Consider the following 16,893-nt stretch of genomic DNA (forward strand, 5'->3'; position numbering starts at 1 on the left):
TTTTTCAAAAACACAGATTTTTTTCACATGGGGCAATGTTCTTTATTTCCAAGGGTGCCACAGCCACAGCCACATGACCTGTGCACTGATAAATTTCAGTTACACTTTACTGCTGAGCTGCAAGTTGGAGTGATATCATGACCCCCCCTTTCCCAGTAGCCGATCAGCAGAAGAATGGGAAGGTAGCAAGATAGCAGCTCCCAGTAGATATCAGAATAGTACTCAATAGTAAGAAACAAAGGAGATTTGTTGCAGTTACATTCCAGTTTGTAGGAGCAGAATATCAGATGTTGGCCTGTCTAGTACAGAAAATACTGTTTGCATATTGTTTTAACTGAATTAATGTTGGAAAAAGGGGCTATACTTAACTGTTGCATAACAGTGCTAGTCTTAGGTTTGTTTCAAGCTAGGACACTGTCTGGAAGGATTTTCTATTATCTGCCCATTCTTGCATAGGTTTCATGGGTTCCAAAAACAGCACGGTTAATTCGTTTCTGATGAAATTACCCTAGTGAATGAATATGTAGGGACCGTAGGTTTAAGTTCCATTGGGGCAGGTAATTATATTGATGGTCATGTATAATTTCTGTATTGCACTGCAAATGATGTCACCACAATATAAATAATAATATACTGGCCTTTAATGGTCCATATATTACTATAAACACCTTGCTAATATCGCCCATGTTCCAGCAACACTGAAATGCATGACATCTTTCTCATGCTATAATAACATCTGCAGAATAATGGAAAGACTTGCAAATGTAATGTGTATACAACATCCATCTTCTAATATTATTTTACACATCTGCAATGCTAAATTTTAATTTGCTTTTAATTGGTCACTATAGAGAAACTGGCCAAAAACCAAAAAGAGAGATTCTTGTTTCACATTTCCCTTTTAATAATCTAACGTTTCTTATTGATTTTGTGTTTTAGGTTTGTGACAAAGTTATGTACTTGAAATGTCGCACAATTCCTTAAAAATGCCAATTATTCAATGGCTTCAGCTTCCTCAGGAGATCCTTTTGCACATTTTTACGTACCTTTCACCATCAGAAAAGGCAAATGTTCGGGCCACATGCACTTATTTACGGACTCTGGTTGACCATCCATCTTTATGGAAAAACAGTACTATTCTTTTTAGGAGTATAGGAATTTTCAATGCTAAATTCTGGGACACACTTCAGAGCCGAAAGATCTGCTCAGTGGAGGTGACTAAAGTAACTCTGAAGCAGTTTAAGAAGATGACCCTTTCATTGCCTGATCTTTCCACTGTCAGAATGGACTCCTGTTTGAAAGGAGAGATCCTTCAAGGGCTAAGACCACTTGTGAATCTAAAACAGTTGCATTTAACAGACTGTTCCCATGTGTCAGACCATGATATATTTTCAGAAATTGTTAATTTTCAGCAACTTACACATTTATCTTTATGTAAAGTGTTTTTCTCAAATGCTCTCCCACTGACTAGCATTGTTTTACTTCAAAACCTCTATTCCCTGTCTCTTCATTCAAAAGATGGTACTGTGCCTGAAAGGGCTCTACAGTATATCCTTTTTAGACTTCCAAAACTTCAAGAGCTTTCCCTGGCAGTTGGCAATATGAATAAATGGAAGCTGTCTCTGTGCTTTAATAGGCCAGACCATTTTATATTAGCAGCTGATGGTAAGTTGTTATCTGGTAGTATATAAATGATATTTGAGAAAGTTGAATGTCTTGTTTGATGTTACAGTAAAGTCGGAAAGATGTTTTCTACATATATTTTGCATGTTTATTGCTAAAAGCATGCATATTAAGCAGCTCTTTGGTGAAAAGTACCCTTTATTTAAATATATGTCAGAATACAAATTGTTTATATTTGCCTAAAAGCAAAGTATAGTGTATACGTACCTGTATAGTTATATGATTATAGGTGAGGGATGTTTACTTCTGATGATGATGATGATGATGGACAGACACAATAATTGTCACTTTTTCAATGCAATAGGGAAAGTTTTTTCACCCCTTTTTCTGCTTGAGATAATGGTGGACTGTAATAACATAATAATTCTGACTTATTTTATTTTGTTTAAATGTAGAAATACCTTGTATCCCAAGACTGCAACTCCAGAAACTGGAACTGCTAAATTCAAGCTGTGCAAGTCTCTCAGCCAATGCATTTGATCAGCTGTCTACCCTAACCTCTGTTTGTCTGCGGCATTACAAATACTTGCAGCATGAAGATTTCATTGAAGCTATCTTTATGAAGCTCCCTAACCTGATTGAGCTAAAGATTGAATGTAAGACTTTGTCTCCTCATTTAAGATCCACAATAACCGACATAAGTCGCATAAAACCAACTTTTAAAAAAATTTAAGTGCAACATTTTTTCTCCTTTCCCTGTCACTTATCTGACCTTTCCGCCACTATGTCTTCTCATATCCTCCCTGTGCCTCCAGGGTTGGAACCTTCTATTACCTTGTCCATGGCGTGAGATCCAGATTTTCCCTGGAACCTCAATGGCTGTTAAAGCTTGGCAAGGGGAAAGTATTCCCAGTTGGCTTCACTCCCCCTCTTTCCTATCAGGTGCGGGACTTTTTTTTTTTTTTTGCTATTGCATGTTTGCATACCACAATTATATTAGGGGTGGGCTCACATGCTTTGGCTTTAGGCCCATGTTGGCTGCTGTAGATTACATTTAAAGATGTTTATTTCGATCCCAACTGAAAAATGCATTTAACACAGGGAAGTAAGCAGCTGTCTTCTTAACTAACATGTACTGTTTTAATTTTTTTACCAGGGGCTGCTCCCTTTGAACCATTTTTGGGACCCATCACTTCCAAGTTAGAAAAATTGAGTGTTGTGGGAACAAAGATCTGTAATGCAACTCTAAAGTGCATCTCCCAGAGTACCAGTGAATTAAAGTGCCTGAACTTGAGTTTTTCACATGGATATGATGAAGAGATCATTAAACGTTTCCCTTGTTTATTTCCAAAACTGCAAAGTCTCTACCTCAGGTATGTGGTAAAATGTATACATATGGTTTTAACAGAAATCAGTACAGGTATGGGACCCATTATCCAGAATGCTTGGGACCTGGGGTTTTCCAGATAAGGGGTCTTTCCGTAATTCAGATCTCCTACCTAAAGTCTGCTAAAAACATTATTTAAACAGTAATTAAACCGAGTAGGATTGTTCTGCCCCCAATAAGGGTTAATCATATCTTAGTTGGGATCAAGTACAAGGTACTATTTTATTACCACAGAGAAAAAGGAAATCATTTTTAAAAATGTGAATTATTTGATTAAAATGGAGTCTATGGGAGATGGCCTTTCCGTAATTTGGAACTTTCTGGATAATGGGTTTCCGGATAAGGGGTCCGATACCTGAAGTATGTTTTGCATTCCTGATGGATTAAGGTCCATTTTGTCACTTAGGTCAGCCCTGTTTACAGATAATTTAAAAAAATGGTCAGTCTAATTGTGGGTTACATTCCATTACCAATAGTGGAAGTGTTTTGAGTACCCCTCTGCAGGAGTCATGGAAAACATACAGTTGCAAATGTATTACTAAGGGATCTTCTCAGTGGTCAGTAGTATATGACCCATGGTAATTAAATACCTGTATGCCATTACGTTTAATGCTTAAGCTATACTGTATGTAGAGCCAGGCACCCCTTAATGCTTCTTACACAAAATCTGTTTTGCCTATTGAAAAGAAAATGTAATTTAAACAATTTACCATTATACATTAATTTAAAAATATTTTTAGTGGCTTTAAAGTTATTTGTAGAGAATGAAAAATCCTAAACAAATTCTGCTTTCAGTTTCAATTACACTGACAATTTTTAAATCCATTTTATAAATAAGCAAATGTGGAAAAGTTGTTTAGAATTACTTTTGCTGACATCAGTTTTTGGTTGGAGATTGAGGGGTGCTGGAGAAGAGGGGGACCCCACCCCCTAAAATGTTCTTCACCAAATGTACCTAGTATCACACACTACAGCTTTACTATCTGAATATCTGGCTGGTCCCACCCTTTCACCTGTGGAGGAGAGAGATAACCTTCGGCTCTCCTGCCTAATTTAGAAATAAATATCAAGCTGGGGGATTTTTATAGACTCTAGGGCTGCTCCCCTAGGCACATTTCCATGGGTGTCTTTATAGAAAATATGGTCATATATGTATACAATATATACAGTATATAGATAAATGAAGGTTTCTGTGCAAGACCACTTTTTTGTTTTGTGACATTTATGTATTTTATTATTATTAGCACCCAGAAATATTTACAAAGTTATTATTTAGCTTTTTGCTAAGAATATTAAAGTTATATAATGAAAGTGCAGAGTGTCAGATTTAACCTTAGGGGGTGCTTAAAAACAATTTGGGTTAATGGTTTAGGTATTTAAGAATTTTTATATGCAGTCTCCGCCTTTTCAAGGAACCAAAAGTAATTGGACAATTGACTGACAAAAGCTGTTCCTTGGCCAGGTCTGGGCAGCTTCATCATTATTTTATTATAATGATTTATAATAAAATAATTAAAATAATTTTATAAAAAAAATCTGAAGTTGATTCCAAGTGTGGAATTTGCACTAGGAAATTTGTGAAATTTCACATGGGGATAGCCATGGTTTTTATTTCCCAAGGTGCCACAGCCATGTGACCTGTGCTCTGATAAACTTCAGTCACACTTTACTGCTGAGCTGCAAGTTGGAGTGATATCACCCCTCCCAGCAGCTCCCAGAAAAGGGAGCAAGATAGCAGCTCCCAGTAGGTATCAGAATAGCACTCAATAGTAAGAAATCCAAGTCCGGCTTGAGACTCCTCTAGTTACAAGTGAGTAGGAGAAGCAATAGGTTACCTGAAAGCAGTTCTAACCTGTAGCACTGACTCTTTTTGAAATTCTTTCTCAGACTCGGGCACAATGCACTGAGATGGCTGCCTACACACCAGTATTACAACTAAAAATAAATATGTTTGTTGGTTCAAAAATAGAATGTTAAATGGTAAAGTGAATTATTTGCTATGTAAACAGTGTAATTTAGAAATAAAATGTATGCCACTAAAAATCATGACAGAATCCCTTTAAATAACAGATGAGCACTGTAAAACAGAGCTTATCTGCTGTATAAGCTGACCTTTTTAAACTGAATCGCTACTCCCATGGCTACACATCAGCTTGTTTCTAAACTATAGTAGGGTTTCCGAAGAAAACATACAACTTTTAACAGTGCAGGGCAACGGTATATTATATTTGAATTACTTTAAAGCTGTTTCATTTTGGTGTTACTGTTTCTTTAAAAGAGGTGCACTGATGAGCTCAAAACACAAAAAGGCCTGTATGGCCACAGTGCCCAACTGTCCATATCAGCAGGCAAGAGAAGACTTTATAAAAATAAATACAGAGTGTTTACCAGAAGATGCAATCCATAGATTAGCCTCGAGAACAGGAAGGCTAGCTTAGTCTTTGCCAGGAAACTTTTTTTTTTTTTTGAAACAGTATTCCTTGGACAGATGAAAGTAAGAACGTGTACCAGAATGATGGAAAGAAAATAGTATAGAGAAGGGAAGGATTTTTTCATGATCCAAAGCACACCACTTTTTCTGTAAAACATAGTGGAAGCAGTGTTGTGGTATAGGCATATATGGCTGCCACTTGAACTGGGCCACCAGTATTTGTTGATTTTTGGAAGCAGCAGGATGAATTCTTAATTTTAGGTCTATACTATGTACTTTGGTTCAGCCAATTGCTGCAAAAATGATAGAATGGCACTACAGAGGAAGAGAAAAAACTTTTTGAAGGAAAACTATATTGTTCAATGTCCGAGTCAGTCATCTGACCTTAATCCACTTTTTGCTTGCTGAAGACAAATATGAAGGCATAAAGAGCAACGAACAAACATCAACTGAAGATTGCCACAGTGAAGGCCTAGCAAGGGAGGTAACCCAGCCTATGGTAATGCCCATGGGTTCTAGACTTTAAGCTGGATTTTGAACTAATGCATTGCAAATGATCAAAATTGAGGGCCATACAGAGCCAAATTGGGGAAAATGGTGTCACTGCCCAAATATGGATGGACCTAACTATATATAGAGCACTACATGCACTGCACATTTGCATAATAAAGGTTTCCCATCCTTGTCTGTGGTGTGCACAAAAAATTTGGAGATCTAACAAAACTTGACTTACGTAATGCTATTGACAATTGAAAAGCTTTTTAGAGTATGACAATGTAAGTCAAAGGTAACGCAACAATGATGTTCAGACCCAGTCTGAAAGTCAGTTAGGTTGATGGATGGGGTATTTTTTTAATTTGCTGTCCTGAAAAAAGTAAGAAAAAAACAAAACCTGGCTAACCCTAACACACAGTTTGCTGTGATGTAAGTAATTAGGAAAATAAATTGCTTACCAACGTTGTTCCCATTTGTTGTGTTTTAGTTATTTTCAAATATTTGCTTTGTCGTTTCAGTAATGCCAGGCTGACGGAAGAAGCATTAGTGGTGCTGGCCAACCTGTACTCTTTGCGAGTTCTTGATATTTCAAACAATCAGCATTTGACTCCAGAAGCTATACTTGCTTTTAAAAAGATTACATGCAACAGAGTTTCTTTAATACTCAACAGGCCAAGTGAGAATGCACAATACTGCTGCTGGTGATGGAGAAATTTTCCTTACAGTTGGGATTCCTTGTCTATCAGCTTTACAAACCACTTCAGACTGCTAACAAACTATACCTATGAAAATTATTTATAAAGAATTCAAATCTGTTTTTATTTATTTTGTAATCTTATGCAATAGCCAAAATCAACAGGACAAAGACCTGGATTTATTATAATTTTAAAAAAAAATCTTTATTTTTTCATGATTTATAAAATTAGAATTTGAGTATAAAACAGGGTCACTGTATGCAATCTGCTAAGAGCAATAAAGTGCTACAACAAGTGGGTGGTGTCGCTGGTGTGTTTCTAAAGGCAGTTCTGGTGCAGTGGTTGTCAAAGGAAGTATTTGCTGCTTATTAACTATTTGTTGCTGAGCTCTCTCAGCTTATTAAATGAAGGGGTATACTTAATTCAGAGGTTTAATACAAGGGCCGTTCCATTTCAATATCAGTGTGTTTACCTGCAGCAAAAATGCCGTTGGTTCTGTTCTTTTGTTGTCTTATGAAAGAAGTTATCAGGTTTAAAATGGTACTGCAACAACTATTCTTGAAACCTCTTTTTAAATCACTTTGTGAAATGCAGACCTTGTTTTAGTTTGCTTAGACACCTCTACAACACACATAGTTTGACAAACAAATGATAATGTTTGACGTAAGGCTTTGTATCAGTCTCTAAGAGCTGTGTAATTCTGTTATTTACATATTGCTGGCATGTATACTCAATGCTTTCCAGACACTGTTTCCCATTCACCTTGGCCCCTGCCCAGTGGCGTTCCAATCGAAGGTCCCCATAACGCTCACACACAATAGGATGAGTTTTTTAACAGGAGCAAATTAACCTTTATGCTAATGCCACATGGATAAATCTGGCCAAGAATCTGCCAGGCACAAAATACTTGTGTGGTTCAGAGCTGTATTCTGCTCCATGTGCCTGCACCTTGGCCAACAAAATGGCTCAGGATGCAGACAGAGAAGAGTGCTGATTCAAACATAGGAGCGGACTCTCACCCTGGGAATCTGGCACATGTGGCCTTAGAGTGTGTGGGCAAACTGGTGGGTAAACCCACACAGACACTGAGAGAATATACACACCCCTTTCAGACATTGCACAGGCTGAAATTGAACTCAGAATCCCATTGATGCATGGCAGAGGCGCTAAATGTGTACACAACTAAAAACAAATTCTAAAGATAAAGCTTTTTATTTGTATTGGCTTTTAAAAACAGAGGTTATGTGCACTGCATATTCAGACTGGTGTTGTATAGACACTTCTATTTAATTCTAAATTTGTATTACTGGTGCAATCACAAAAGATTTTAATTGAGAACATAATTGATGTGGAAAATTTTTTATTGTATAAAGCAGCAGGGATGCACCAAATAAATCATTTTAGGATTCAGCCACATTTCAAGCTGCATCTGAATTTTAAGTTGCATATTCAAGTTAAAGCAAATTCACAATAAAAATTTTATTTTCTTAAAAAAGTGTTGTCTTTAGTTGTGGAGAGGCTTAAATTCACTTGACTTAAGGGCAAAGACACACAGGGAGATTAGTTTCCGCAGCGTAAATCAGCTCACAATTAGTCGTGGTGACTTGTACATTAGTCTGTGGCGGTTAAATTGCTCCATGTGTCTTCGCCCTAAAGGGTTCAGATTCAGCTTAACTAAGCACTAAGGAGAGACCAAATCCTGGCAAAAAATAAACTGTAACAGATGACACTCCAATCAAGCAGATGTGCTAATAACATTCTTGTTTATTGAGATCTCTGCACACAAATCCTGGCAAAATTGCTGGTATTTGCTCAAATCCTGAAGCAAATACTGTATTTCATGCATCCTTTAGCATAGAATTAAAGGAGACATATTGGATAAATGGGAAAAACCCTAATTTCAATTATGAATAATATATGGTGCTGGTTTCACTTTGTGCTAAAAATGAATCCTCTCTGTAAAAATGGCCCCTTTATTGGAACTCCCTATAAATCATATCACTTCATCCAGTGTGAAATGAAGAGTGGGTGTGTCCTAACGGTCCCTGCCAGAAGCACAGTAGGAGGGGGATAGCCAATCACAGCCCTGCAGTCACACAAGCAGAGACAGGCTTCAGTTTCCTATCAGGTCAGCCTAGCTGCTGATTGGTTCCTATCCTACAGTGCAGTGTACAGAGGGCCCCAGCTCAATCAGAGAATTCAGCCAGCAGGAAATGGCACAGATAGGTGGGACTAGTGGGGTTTTTGTGGAATTTCTCAATAAATCAGTCAGAAACAACTTTTTTTAAGCACAATCCTTCTATAGAGTAGTATAATTCTCTGGTACATACATAATTTTTATAGGATATGTCTCCTTTAATGCTAAAAAAAATATGTAAGCTACAGATCCTGCTTATTATGTTTTGGGATTTTTTTTACCAACCCAAGTCAGTCACAGCCCTTTAGGATTGAAGATCTGCAAAATCACTTTTAAAAGCAGAATTATTTGATTAAAATGGAGTCTATGGGTAAGGGCCTTTCTGTAATTTGTAACATTCTGGATAATGGATTTCTGGATAATGGATCCCATATTGTAGTAACAGCAGGACAATGAGGCTGTTAGAGCATTCTCTATATTGGTAGATGATACTTTTCTGCTTCTCCCTTTAGTTTTTTTTTAATTTTTCTTTTGTATTTCCTTTTCAATCGTGATATGGTTGGTTGGTGCATCACATTGTGCAATAAAAAAAGACATGGGGATGGTTCTGATTCACAGGTACAATGTAACTGGTTTATATAATAATCAGGTGTCTAATATCTATTTTATTCTGTAACAACTTCCTGACCACACAATAAACAGCACTAACATGCTTGATAAACCTACATTTGTGGGTATTTGAGTTTACAGTACAATACGTTTTAAAGCATTCCACAGTATATGAATTGAGCTTTTTCCATATTTGAGATAAATATTACTCTTAATGTATATATGTATATCTTTCCAGGACTCCCATATTACTGAGTTCATTCCACAGCAGCAGATGGAAGGGAATTGTATAAATAATGTAACCTCAGCCATGTTCTCTGGTCAAGCAAACTTTCTGTACCTTCACAGTACTATTATTTGTGGTTTTATAATTATTTTACTTTTTGTTCTCTGGTTTGGAATTTCAGCAGTTATCTGGTTGCTAGGGTCCTAATTACCTTAGCAACATAATTACCTTGAATAAGACACTGGAATATGAATAGGAGAGGACATGAGAGAAAGATATATAATAAAAGATAAAATAATAAGTAATGAAAAGTAGCAATACCAATACAATTGTAGCCTCACAGAGCAATAGTTTTGGAATGTAATTGCAGATGACACAGACTGGAAAAAAACCCTTTTGCAGCTACAAAAGGCCCAAATATTCACAGCTGTTAGTGACTTGTATTAATAATGAATGCTAATACAAACCTTTTCCACTATTAATATGCAGGTATCCAGCATTTCTTTCAGTTCTTTTCTGTTTGTGCTCGTATATATGAGTGATATATGTTGCAGCACTCGGTAATGGATTTAGGGTTAGGCCATCCTGTTTAGAGATGGAAGCCATATTATACACTATCTTATGAGTTTATATAAACATTATGCAGTGCAGCTGTCGGTGGTTAGACTTAGGCTATCTTTAATAAAAAGCTTCTTAAGCCGTGCTGCAATAAACAGGCGTAGCCAGAGAGCCAATCCCACTCAAGCATGCACATCCAGTTAGTACCAGTCACACAAGAAAGATTGATTTGGGTTTTGCTGAGCAGTGGAGCAAAGCCAAATAGAGTTTTTGCAATCAGCAGGCAGCCCCCACGGTAATAAATGCCCTGGCAGCAGGATCATAATTTAGGCAACAGTTGCAAACACATCAATCACTTCTCTCCAAGATGTTAGAATTGTAAGGGCAGTCCCCACTGCTTTTAAACATAGGATAGGCAAACTATTTCTGCTTTAGATGTGTGCCAAGTTAGCAAAATGCTTTGGATTTTAGATGTGTTCCTATCTAAAGTATTCTAATATAGCATATCTGTCACTCTGTGCCAATCAGAAAACTCCCAGGAGCCACACCATTCAAATCCTGTTCCAGTAAATTGGGCAAATATACAGCAATATTCTGCAAAAAATGGGAATTAATTATGCACAAAATGAACCAAGATTCAAAACCTGTTTTAACGGTACCTCTTCTTCTTTTTAAGTGAGCGACTAAAAAAAAACCCAAAATGCTAAAACAAAGAAGAAATTAAAGTATTTTGTGTGCCTGTACTCTAGTAGTAAAATATTTAATCTAATATCCAGCTGTGCAATAAGTGTCATAATAATGAAGAAAAAATCATATACTGTTAAAATGAAAAGATAGCTATATATATATATATATATATATATATATATATATATATATATATATATATATGTATATATATAGATTGAAAAAAAGACCAGCAACACCGGATTTATTGCAAAAAATTAATTGTGTATTAAAAAATGTATGAACAGTCAACGTTACGGTTACTTGGTTAGATATATATATATATACAGTATATCCCGCAAACCCTTTAACCCACTACTAGCGCAGTATTGATCAATGTTTAGACCTTTAGAATTCCACACACAATATATCTGTGGCTCTACACACTTGCACCATTGACCAAGTATTAGATTATTATCTTGCAACATCTCTGTCAAACTCAGGAAATAAAACTTGTTCACCAAGAAACAAAACGTGTTCTGCTTACAGCTGGTACTTGTGTGGGCAGCCACCCCAAAATAAATTTGGGGTGGGTCACTGACCTAAATCTGAAGATTACATCTGTGCACATCAATATGTAGTTTATGGAATCTGCATTTATATCTCTTAACAAAAAGCAGTGATTGCACATTAAAAATCCAACCATATTAATAGACTCTTCTTTTCCATGGCCAAATGGGCATAAGAGACTAGCATCTGTATCTGAAGTAGATTCAGGACAAATTCCATGTTTCATTTAACATTTAAACATCAAATCAACCCAATAGGATTGTTTTGCCACCATTATTGATTCATGTAGCTTGGTCACCCTGAAGTACAAGCTTCTGTTTTATTATTACAGAGATAAATCAAATCATTTATAATATTTTTTTTTTCTTGAAATGGACTCTGGGAGATGGCCATCCAGTAATGTTTCAGCTCTCTGGATAGTGGGTTTCCAGATAAGGGATCCTATACCTACCGGCGATTGCCACTTGCAGTATTTTGATCATTTTCAGTACAAGAGGGTCTGCCTGTTCCATGGCCACATGAAGGAAACTACTGAAAATTAGGGAAATTAATTCTACCTTGTTTCTAAACTACTTACAGTACTTACAAGCTAGGTGGATGAACTGAAATAATGCTCTGTATGCTGCTGTCAGTCTGCAGAAAGATCTCTAGCACTTTAAAACCAGAGATTTCTTTGCACTGTGGATTCCAGCAAGGAGAGTAAAGCAGTGTGCAAATGCATCCAGGTATATTTGTATTTAAATAGCACTAATTAGTTCAATTAATACAATTAATCTGTTTCAGGAAAGCAGAGACTGTGTGGCACAGTAAAAATGTATATCCTTTACTAATTACTCCCCACCCTACCACCCAACATGTAAGTGAGTTTCCCAGGATTACAGGTAATGCATATTTTCTGGTAAAAGGACATTCTTAATAAATTAAATATCTGTATGTTTCACAGGTTTGTAAAAATCCAGATTATAGAGGTGCCTTTAATGCAGCAGTTAGATGACAATAATTTCTCCTTCCTTTGTAGGTAGGATAGCAAATGTAACTGTTTGAAATAAGCCTAGCTTATACCAACTGCACAACATGGCAGTGGAGGTGATGCAAGTCTGTGTGCTACAGTACTAGCTATATGCATCAGATGCTGTGAAATGTGCTTTTTCTAGATTTCAGGAATGGCCCATACTTTTAGATGCACGTGGTATACACATTCAAGGCACCAAACAGAATATGGAAATGACATTTTAGACATGTTAGCTTTTATTAAAAGGTTACACATACAAAGCACCATTAGTATATATTAGTATATCTTGGGCAACTAAAGGAAATATTTCCAGTTTCACAAACAAATGCAGAAGCTTGCAATCCAACTTGCTGAAGGGAATGACATATTACTATGCTGCATATTATATTACATTAATTGAATTACTATAGTGGATTCACACAGCATTTTCTTCCAGGATATGACTAGCATATTACATGTCCTTTCCCTAGAGCACTGCTGATTCTGGAAATCACTCCATTCTACCATTATACCAGCCACAGTAATTTTACAAACCCAGTGGGGATCATTGTTCGTGCTGTTGGCAGTTTGAGAACTTTCCTCTCCAAGGCAAACAATGTTAGTGCAACCCTGCACCTTATATAAGTCTGCTTTGATATTAATTAATGCAACACATACAGTGGTGTGAAAAACTATTTGCCCCCTTCCTGATTTCTTATTCTTTTGCATGTTTGTCACACTTAAATGTTTCTGCTCATCAAAAACCGTTAACTATTAGTCAAAGATAACATAATTGAACACAAAATGCAGTTTTTAAATGAAGGTTTACGTTATTAAGGGAGAAAAAAAACTCCAAATCTACATGGCCCTGTGTGAAAAAGTGATTGCCCCCCTTGTTAAAAAATAACTTAACTGTGGTTTATCACATCTGAGTTCAATTTCTGTAGTCACCCCCAGGCCTGATTACTGCCACACCTGTTTCAATCAAGAAATCACTTAAATAGGAGCTACCTGACACAGAGAAGTAGACCAAAAGCACCTCAAAAGCTAGACATCATGCCAAGATCCAAAGAAATTCAGGAACAGATGAGAACAAAAGTAATTGAGATCTATCAGTCTGGTAAAGGTTATAAAGCCATTTCTAAAGCTTTGGGACTCCAGCGAACCACAGTGAGAGCCATTATCCACAAATGGCAAAAACATGGAACAGTGGTGAACCTTCCCAGGAGTGGCCGGCCGGCCGACCAAAATTACCCCAAGAGCGCAGAGACAACTCATCCGAGAGGCCACAAAAGACCCCAGGACAACATCTAAAGAACTGCAGGCCTCACTTGCCTCAATTAAGGTCAGTGTTCACGACTCCACCATAAGAAAGAGACTGGGCAAAAACGGCCTGCATGGCAGATTTCCAAGGCGCAAACCACTTTTAAGCAAAAAGAACATTAAGGCTCGTTTCAGTTTTGCTAAAAAGCATCTCAATGATTGCCAAGACTTTTGGGAAAATACCTTGTGGACCGACGAGACAAAAGTTGAACTTTTTGGAAGGTGCGTGTCCCGTTACATCTGGCGTAAAAGTAACACAGCATTTCAGAAAAAGAACATCATACCAACAGTAAAATATGGTGGTGGTAGTGTGATGGTCTGGGGTTGTTTTGCTGCTTCAGGACGTGGAAGGCTTGCTGTGATAGATGGAACCATGAATTCTACTGTCTACCAAAAAATCCTGAAGGAGAATGTCCGGCCATCTGTTCATCAACTCAAGCTGAAGCGATCTTGGGTGCTGCAGCAGGACAATGACCCAAAACACACCAGCAAATCCACCTCTGAATGGCTTAAGAAAAACAAAATGAAGACTTTGGAGTGGCCTAGTCAAAGTCCTGACCTGAATCCTATTGAGATGTTGTGGCATGACCTTAAAAAGGCGGTTCATGCTAGAAAACCCTCAAATAAAGCTGAATTACAACAATTCTGCAAAGATGAGTGGGCCAAAATTCCTCCAGAGCGCTGTAAAAGACTCGTTGCAAGTTATCGCAAACGCTTGATTGCAGTTATTGCTGCTAAGGGTGGCCCAACCAGTTATTAGGTTCAGGGGGCAATTACTTTTTCACACATGGCCATGTAGGTTTGGATTTTTTTTCTCCCTAAATAATAAAAACCCTCATTTAAAAACTGCATTTTGTGTTTACTTGTGTTATCTTTGACTAATAGTTAAATGTGTTTGATGATAAGAAACATTTTGTGTGACAAACATGCAAAAGAATAAGAAATCAGGAAGGGAGCAAATAGTTTTTCACACCACTGTATACTGTATTTACACAGCATGTTGGCACCTGATGGTTTTCTTTCTCTAGCACTTGTTCCCTGATCTACTTTCTAGTCCTGAAATGTCCTAAATAGCATATAAACAAACTCATATTTGAAAGTACCCTGACCCAGAGTAGGACTTCCTTAGTCCAAGTGTTTATGCTATATTATCAACGCAGGTATGTGCCACACCAGTATGTCCTTAGTGGTGTAGGCTGAAAAATATATATTTATTCATTTCTTTTAAGCAGATTATATTGAGCTTCACTGCACAGCACATATCTAGTCATGCAGTACATACCCTTTATACCCAGATATGCTAATCACTGCTGAAATATTTACACAGCTCTGTTCTGAAATACATTACATTATAGCTATGATGGGCTATTGTTTGCAATGCATTAGTGGGGAAGTGTGTGTTTTCTTTCTTACCCGGCTTATTTGTTGGAGAAAGAGAGGAGCGCTTAATGCTTGGTAAACATTTTAGTAGTACCATCTTACTGCATATATTAGCATTAAAGCTAAAATATATCCTAGTTATTTAGGTATGTATATTTTTTATATTTTTACATGCAGAAAGGGGCCTTTCATAGTGCATTCAGTTCAACACAGTGTAATATGGCACACCCTAATTTTTCTTGAGGTTTACGGTATCTATACCACCAAAAGTACCAGAAATGTGCCAGTGTTGTAGATTGCTACACCTCTTGGCTTCTTTTTGTTTTGTAGGGGACTGAATGTTTAGTTGCCCTTTATGTAGGCACTCCCCTAAGGTTTAGAAAACTAAGTGGAGGTCTTAATGTACAGTTGAGAGGGAAAGCTGTATCCTTTTCCTGGGTTAGAGTATTTTACTGGCAATTCAGTAACTGGCAAGTAGATTACATTGTTCTGTTCTATAAAAGGGGAAGCCAATGTGCGTGCTGGCTTTTTCTTTAGAATCCTCCTTCCTGGAAGGCTGGTACAGGTTAGGGCCTGGGTAGAAGAAGGCCCAGTAGATGAAGATAGTGTCATAATAGATAGTGTTTTATAATAGCTAGGCCCAGAAGTGAGAGATAGGATAAGGTAAGCTAGTGAGCAGCCTGAAGCTCCACTGAGGAGAAGTAGAAATATTAGAGTCCTGGGTGCAGGGTCAGATTGGGGGGTGCAGGGCCCACTGGGGCTGCCACCCCAGGGGCCCCCACACACCCCAAAGGGGCCTCCGCTGCCAGCCCATCCCCTTCCCCATATAATATAGTTACTTTCATGTGCGGCGGGGAGGGATAACAGCAGCCGTCGGGAGCTCCAGGAATCAGGTCTGGGCTGAATAACTGCACTGCATCTATCTGTGACTGTGCTCCAAGTGATTGTTCTACATTCTCTCAATAAGGAGTTATTATTTGTTTTAAACAACCACTGGCCCCCATCATCAACCCTGAGTTGTAGTCTACAACTCTCATGGTAGAACACCCTTCCTTCATTAAATCTGCAAGGGCCCTTTCCCAAAGAATCACGTTTATTGATTTTTATGGTGAGCAGAGGGTTTTCTGGAGCACACAGCTTTTAACTATCGCTTTACAGATCTATGCTGTATCACATGTTAACTGACAGCAAGTGGCAAGTTCCTTCATTTTACTAATCTGCCAGGCAGACAGGTCTCTATATAATTTCTCAGCATGTAGCAGCCCATGTATATTAAGGTGTTCTGTCTTGTATGCAATGTTTTGGTGCTTTCCTAAATGTTAATATACATTTATTTGTTAATATTTGTAATTGACAGCTTTAGCCTGCTGTATACATTAGCTTAGCTGGGGGTAGCTTGCAGCTGTTTTTTAATAGTATGATTATTACTAATCACTTGATGAGTTTTTAGTTTTTACACACACATGCTCCAGGAATTGCACTAGTTAAAAAAAACCATATATGTTACGGTTCATTTATAAAATCCTTTCACAGGGGTAAGTGCACCAATATGTGCTCTTTAAACCTGTGGTAAACAGCAAATTGCTAGATTGCACCTGCTTTGATGCATATGGCCTATAGTACATAGGCACAAGTTAGCCTGGGATAGCCCTGGCATTACTGCCTGCCTTGATCCTGTTCTAATATTATCATAAGACAATTAGTTCAGATAAATAAAAAGCATCATATTAGATTCAGGTAAAATAAAGAAGTCAGGATGAACAAGGGTAAATTTGTTACTTATTCTGTCTTTTTTAGTGCAC

The 16,893-nt window shown here is 37.5% G+C and overlaps 1 protein-coding gene across 4 annotated transcripts in view; it reads left to right on the forward strand.

Annotated features, from left to right (window-relative positions):
- LOC100145161 (uncharacterized loc100145161) overlaps positions 1 to 6,928 on the forward strand; it is a 10,345-nt gene extending 3,417 nt beyond the window's left edge. For 3 of the 4 annotated variants that reach the window (XM_012967997.3, XM_018096155.2, XM_012967998.3), the window contains exons 2-5: positions 940 to 1,665; positions 2,079 to 2,279; positions 2,780 to 2,996; positions 6,455 to 6,928. In XM_012967997.3, the coding sequence (XP_012823451.1) occupies positions 966 to 1,665; positions 2,079 to 2,279; positions 2,780 to 2,996; positions 6,455 to 6,641 (1,305 nt within the window). In that variant the 5' untranslated portion in view covers positions 940 to 965 and the 3' untranslated portion in view covers positions 6,642 to 6,928. 4 annotated transcript variants of the gene reach the window in all.
- Positions 6,929 to 16,893: the final 9,965 nt, after the last annotated feature.

This window comes from Xenopus tropicalis, chromosome 8, assembly GCF_000004195.4.
Source record: "Xenopus tropicalis strain Nigerian chromosome 8, UCB_Xtro_10.0, whole genome shotgun sequence".
Lineage (NCBI taxonomy): Eukaryota > Metazoa > Chordata > Amphibia > Anura > Pipidae > Xenopus > Xenopus tropicalis.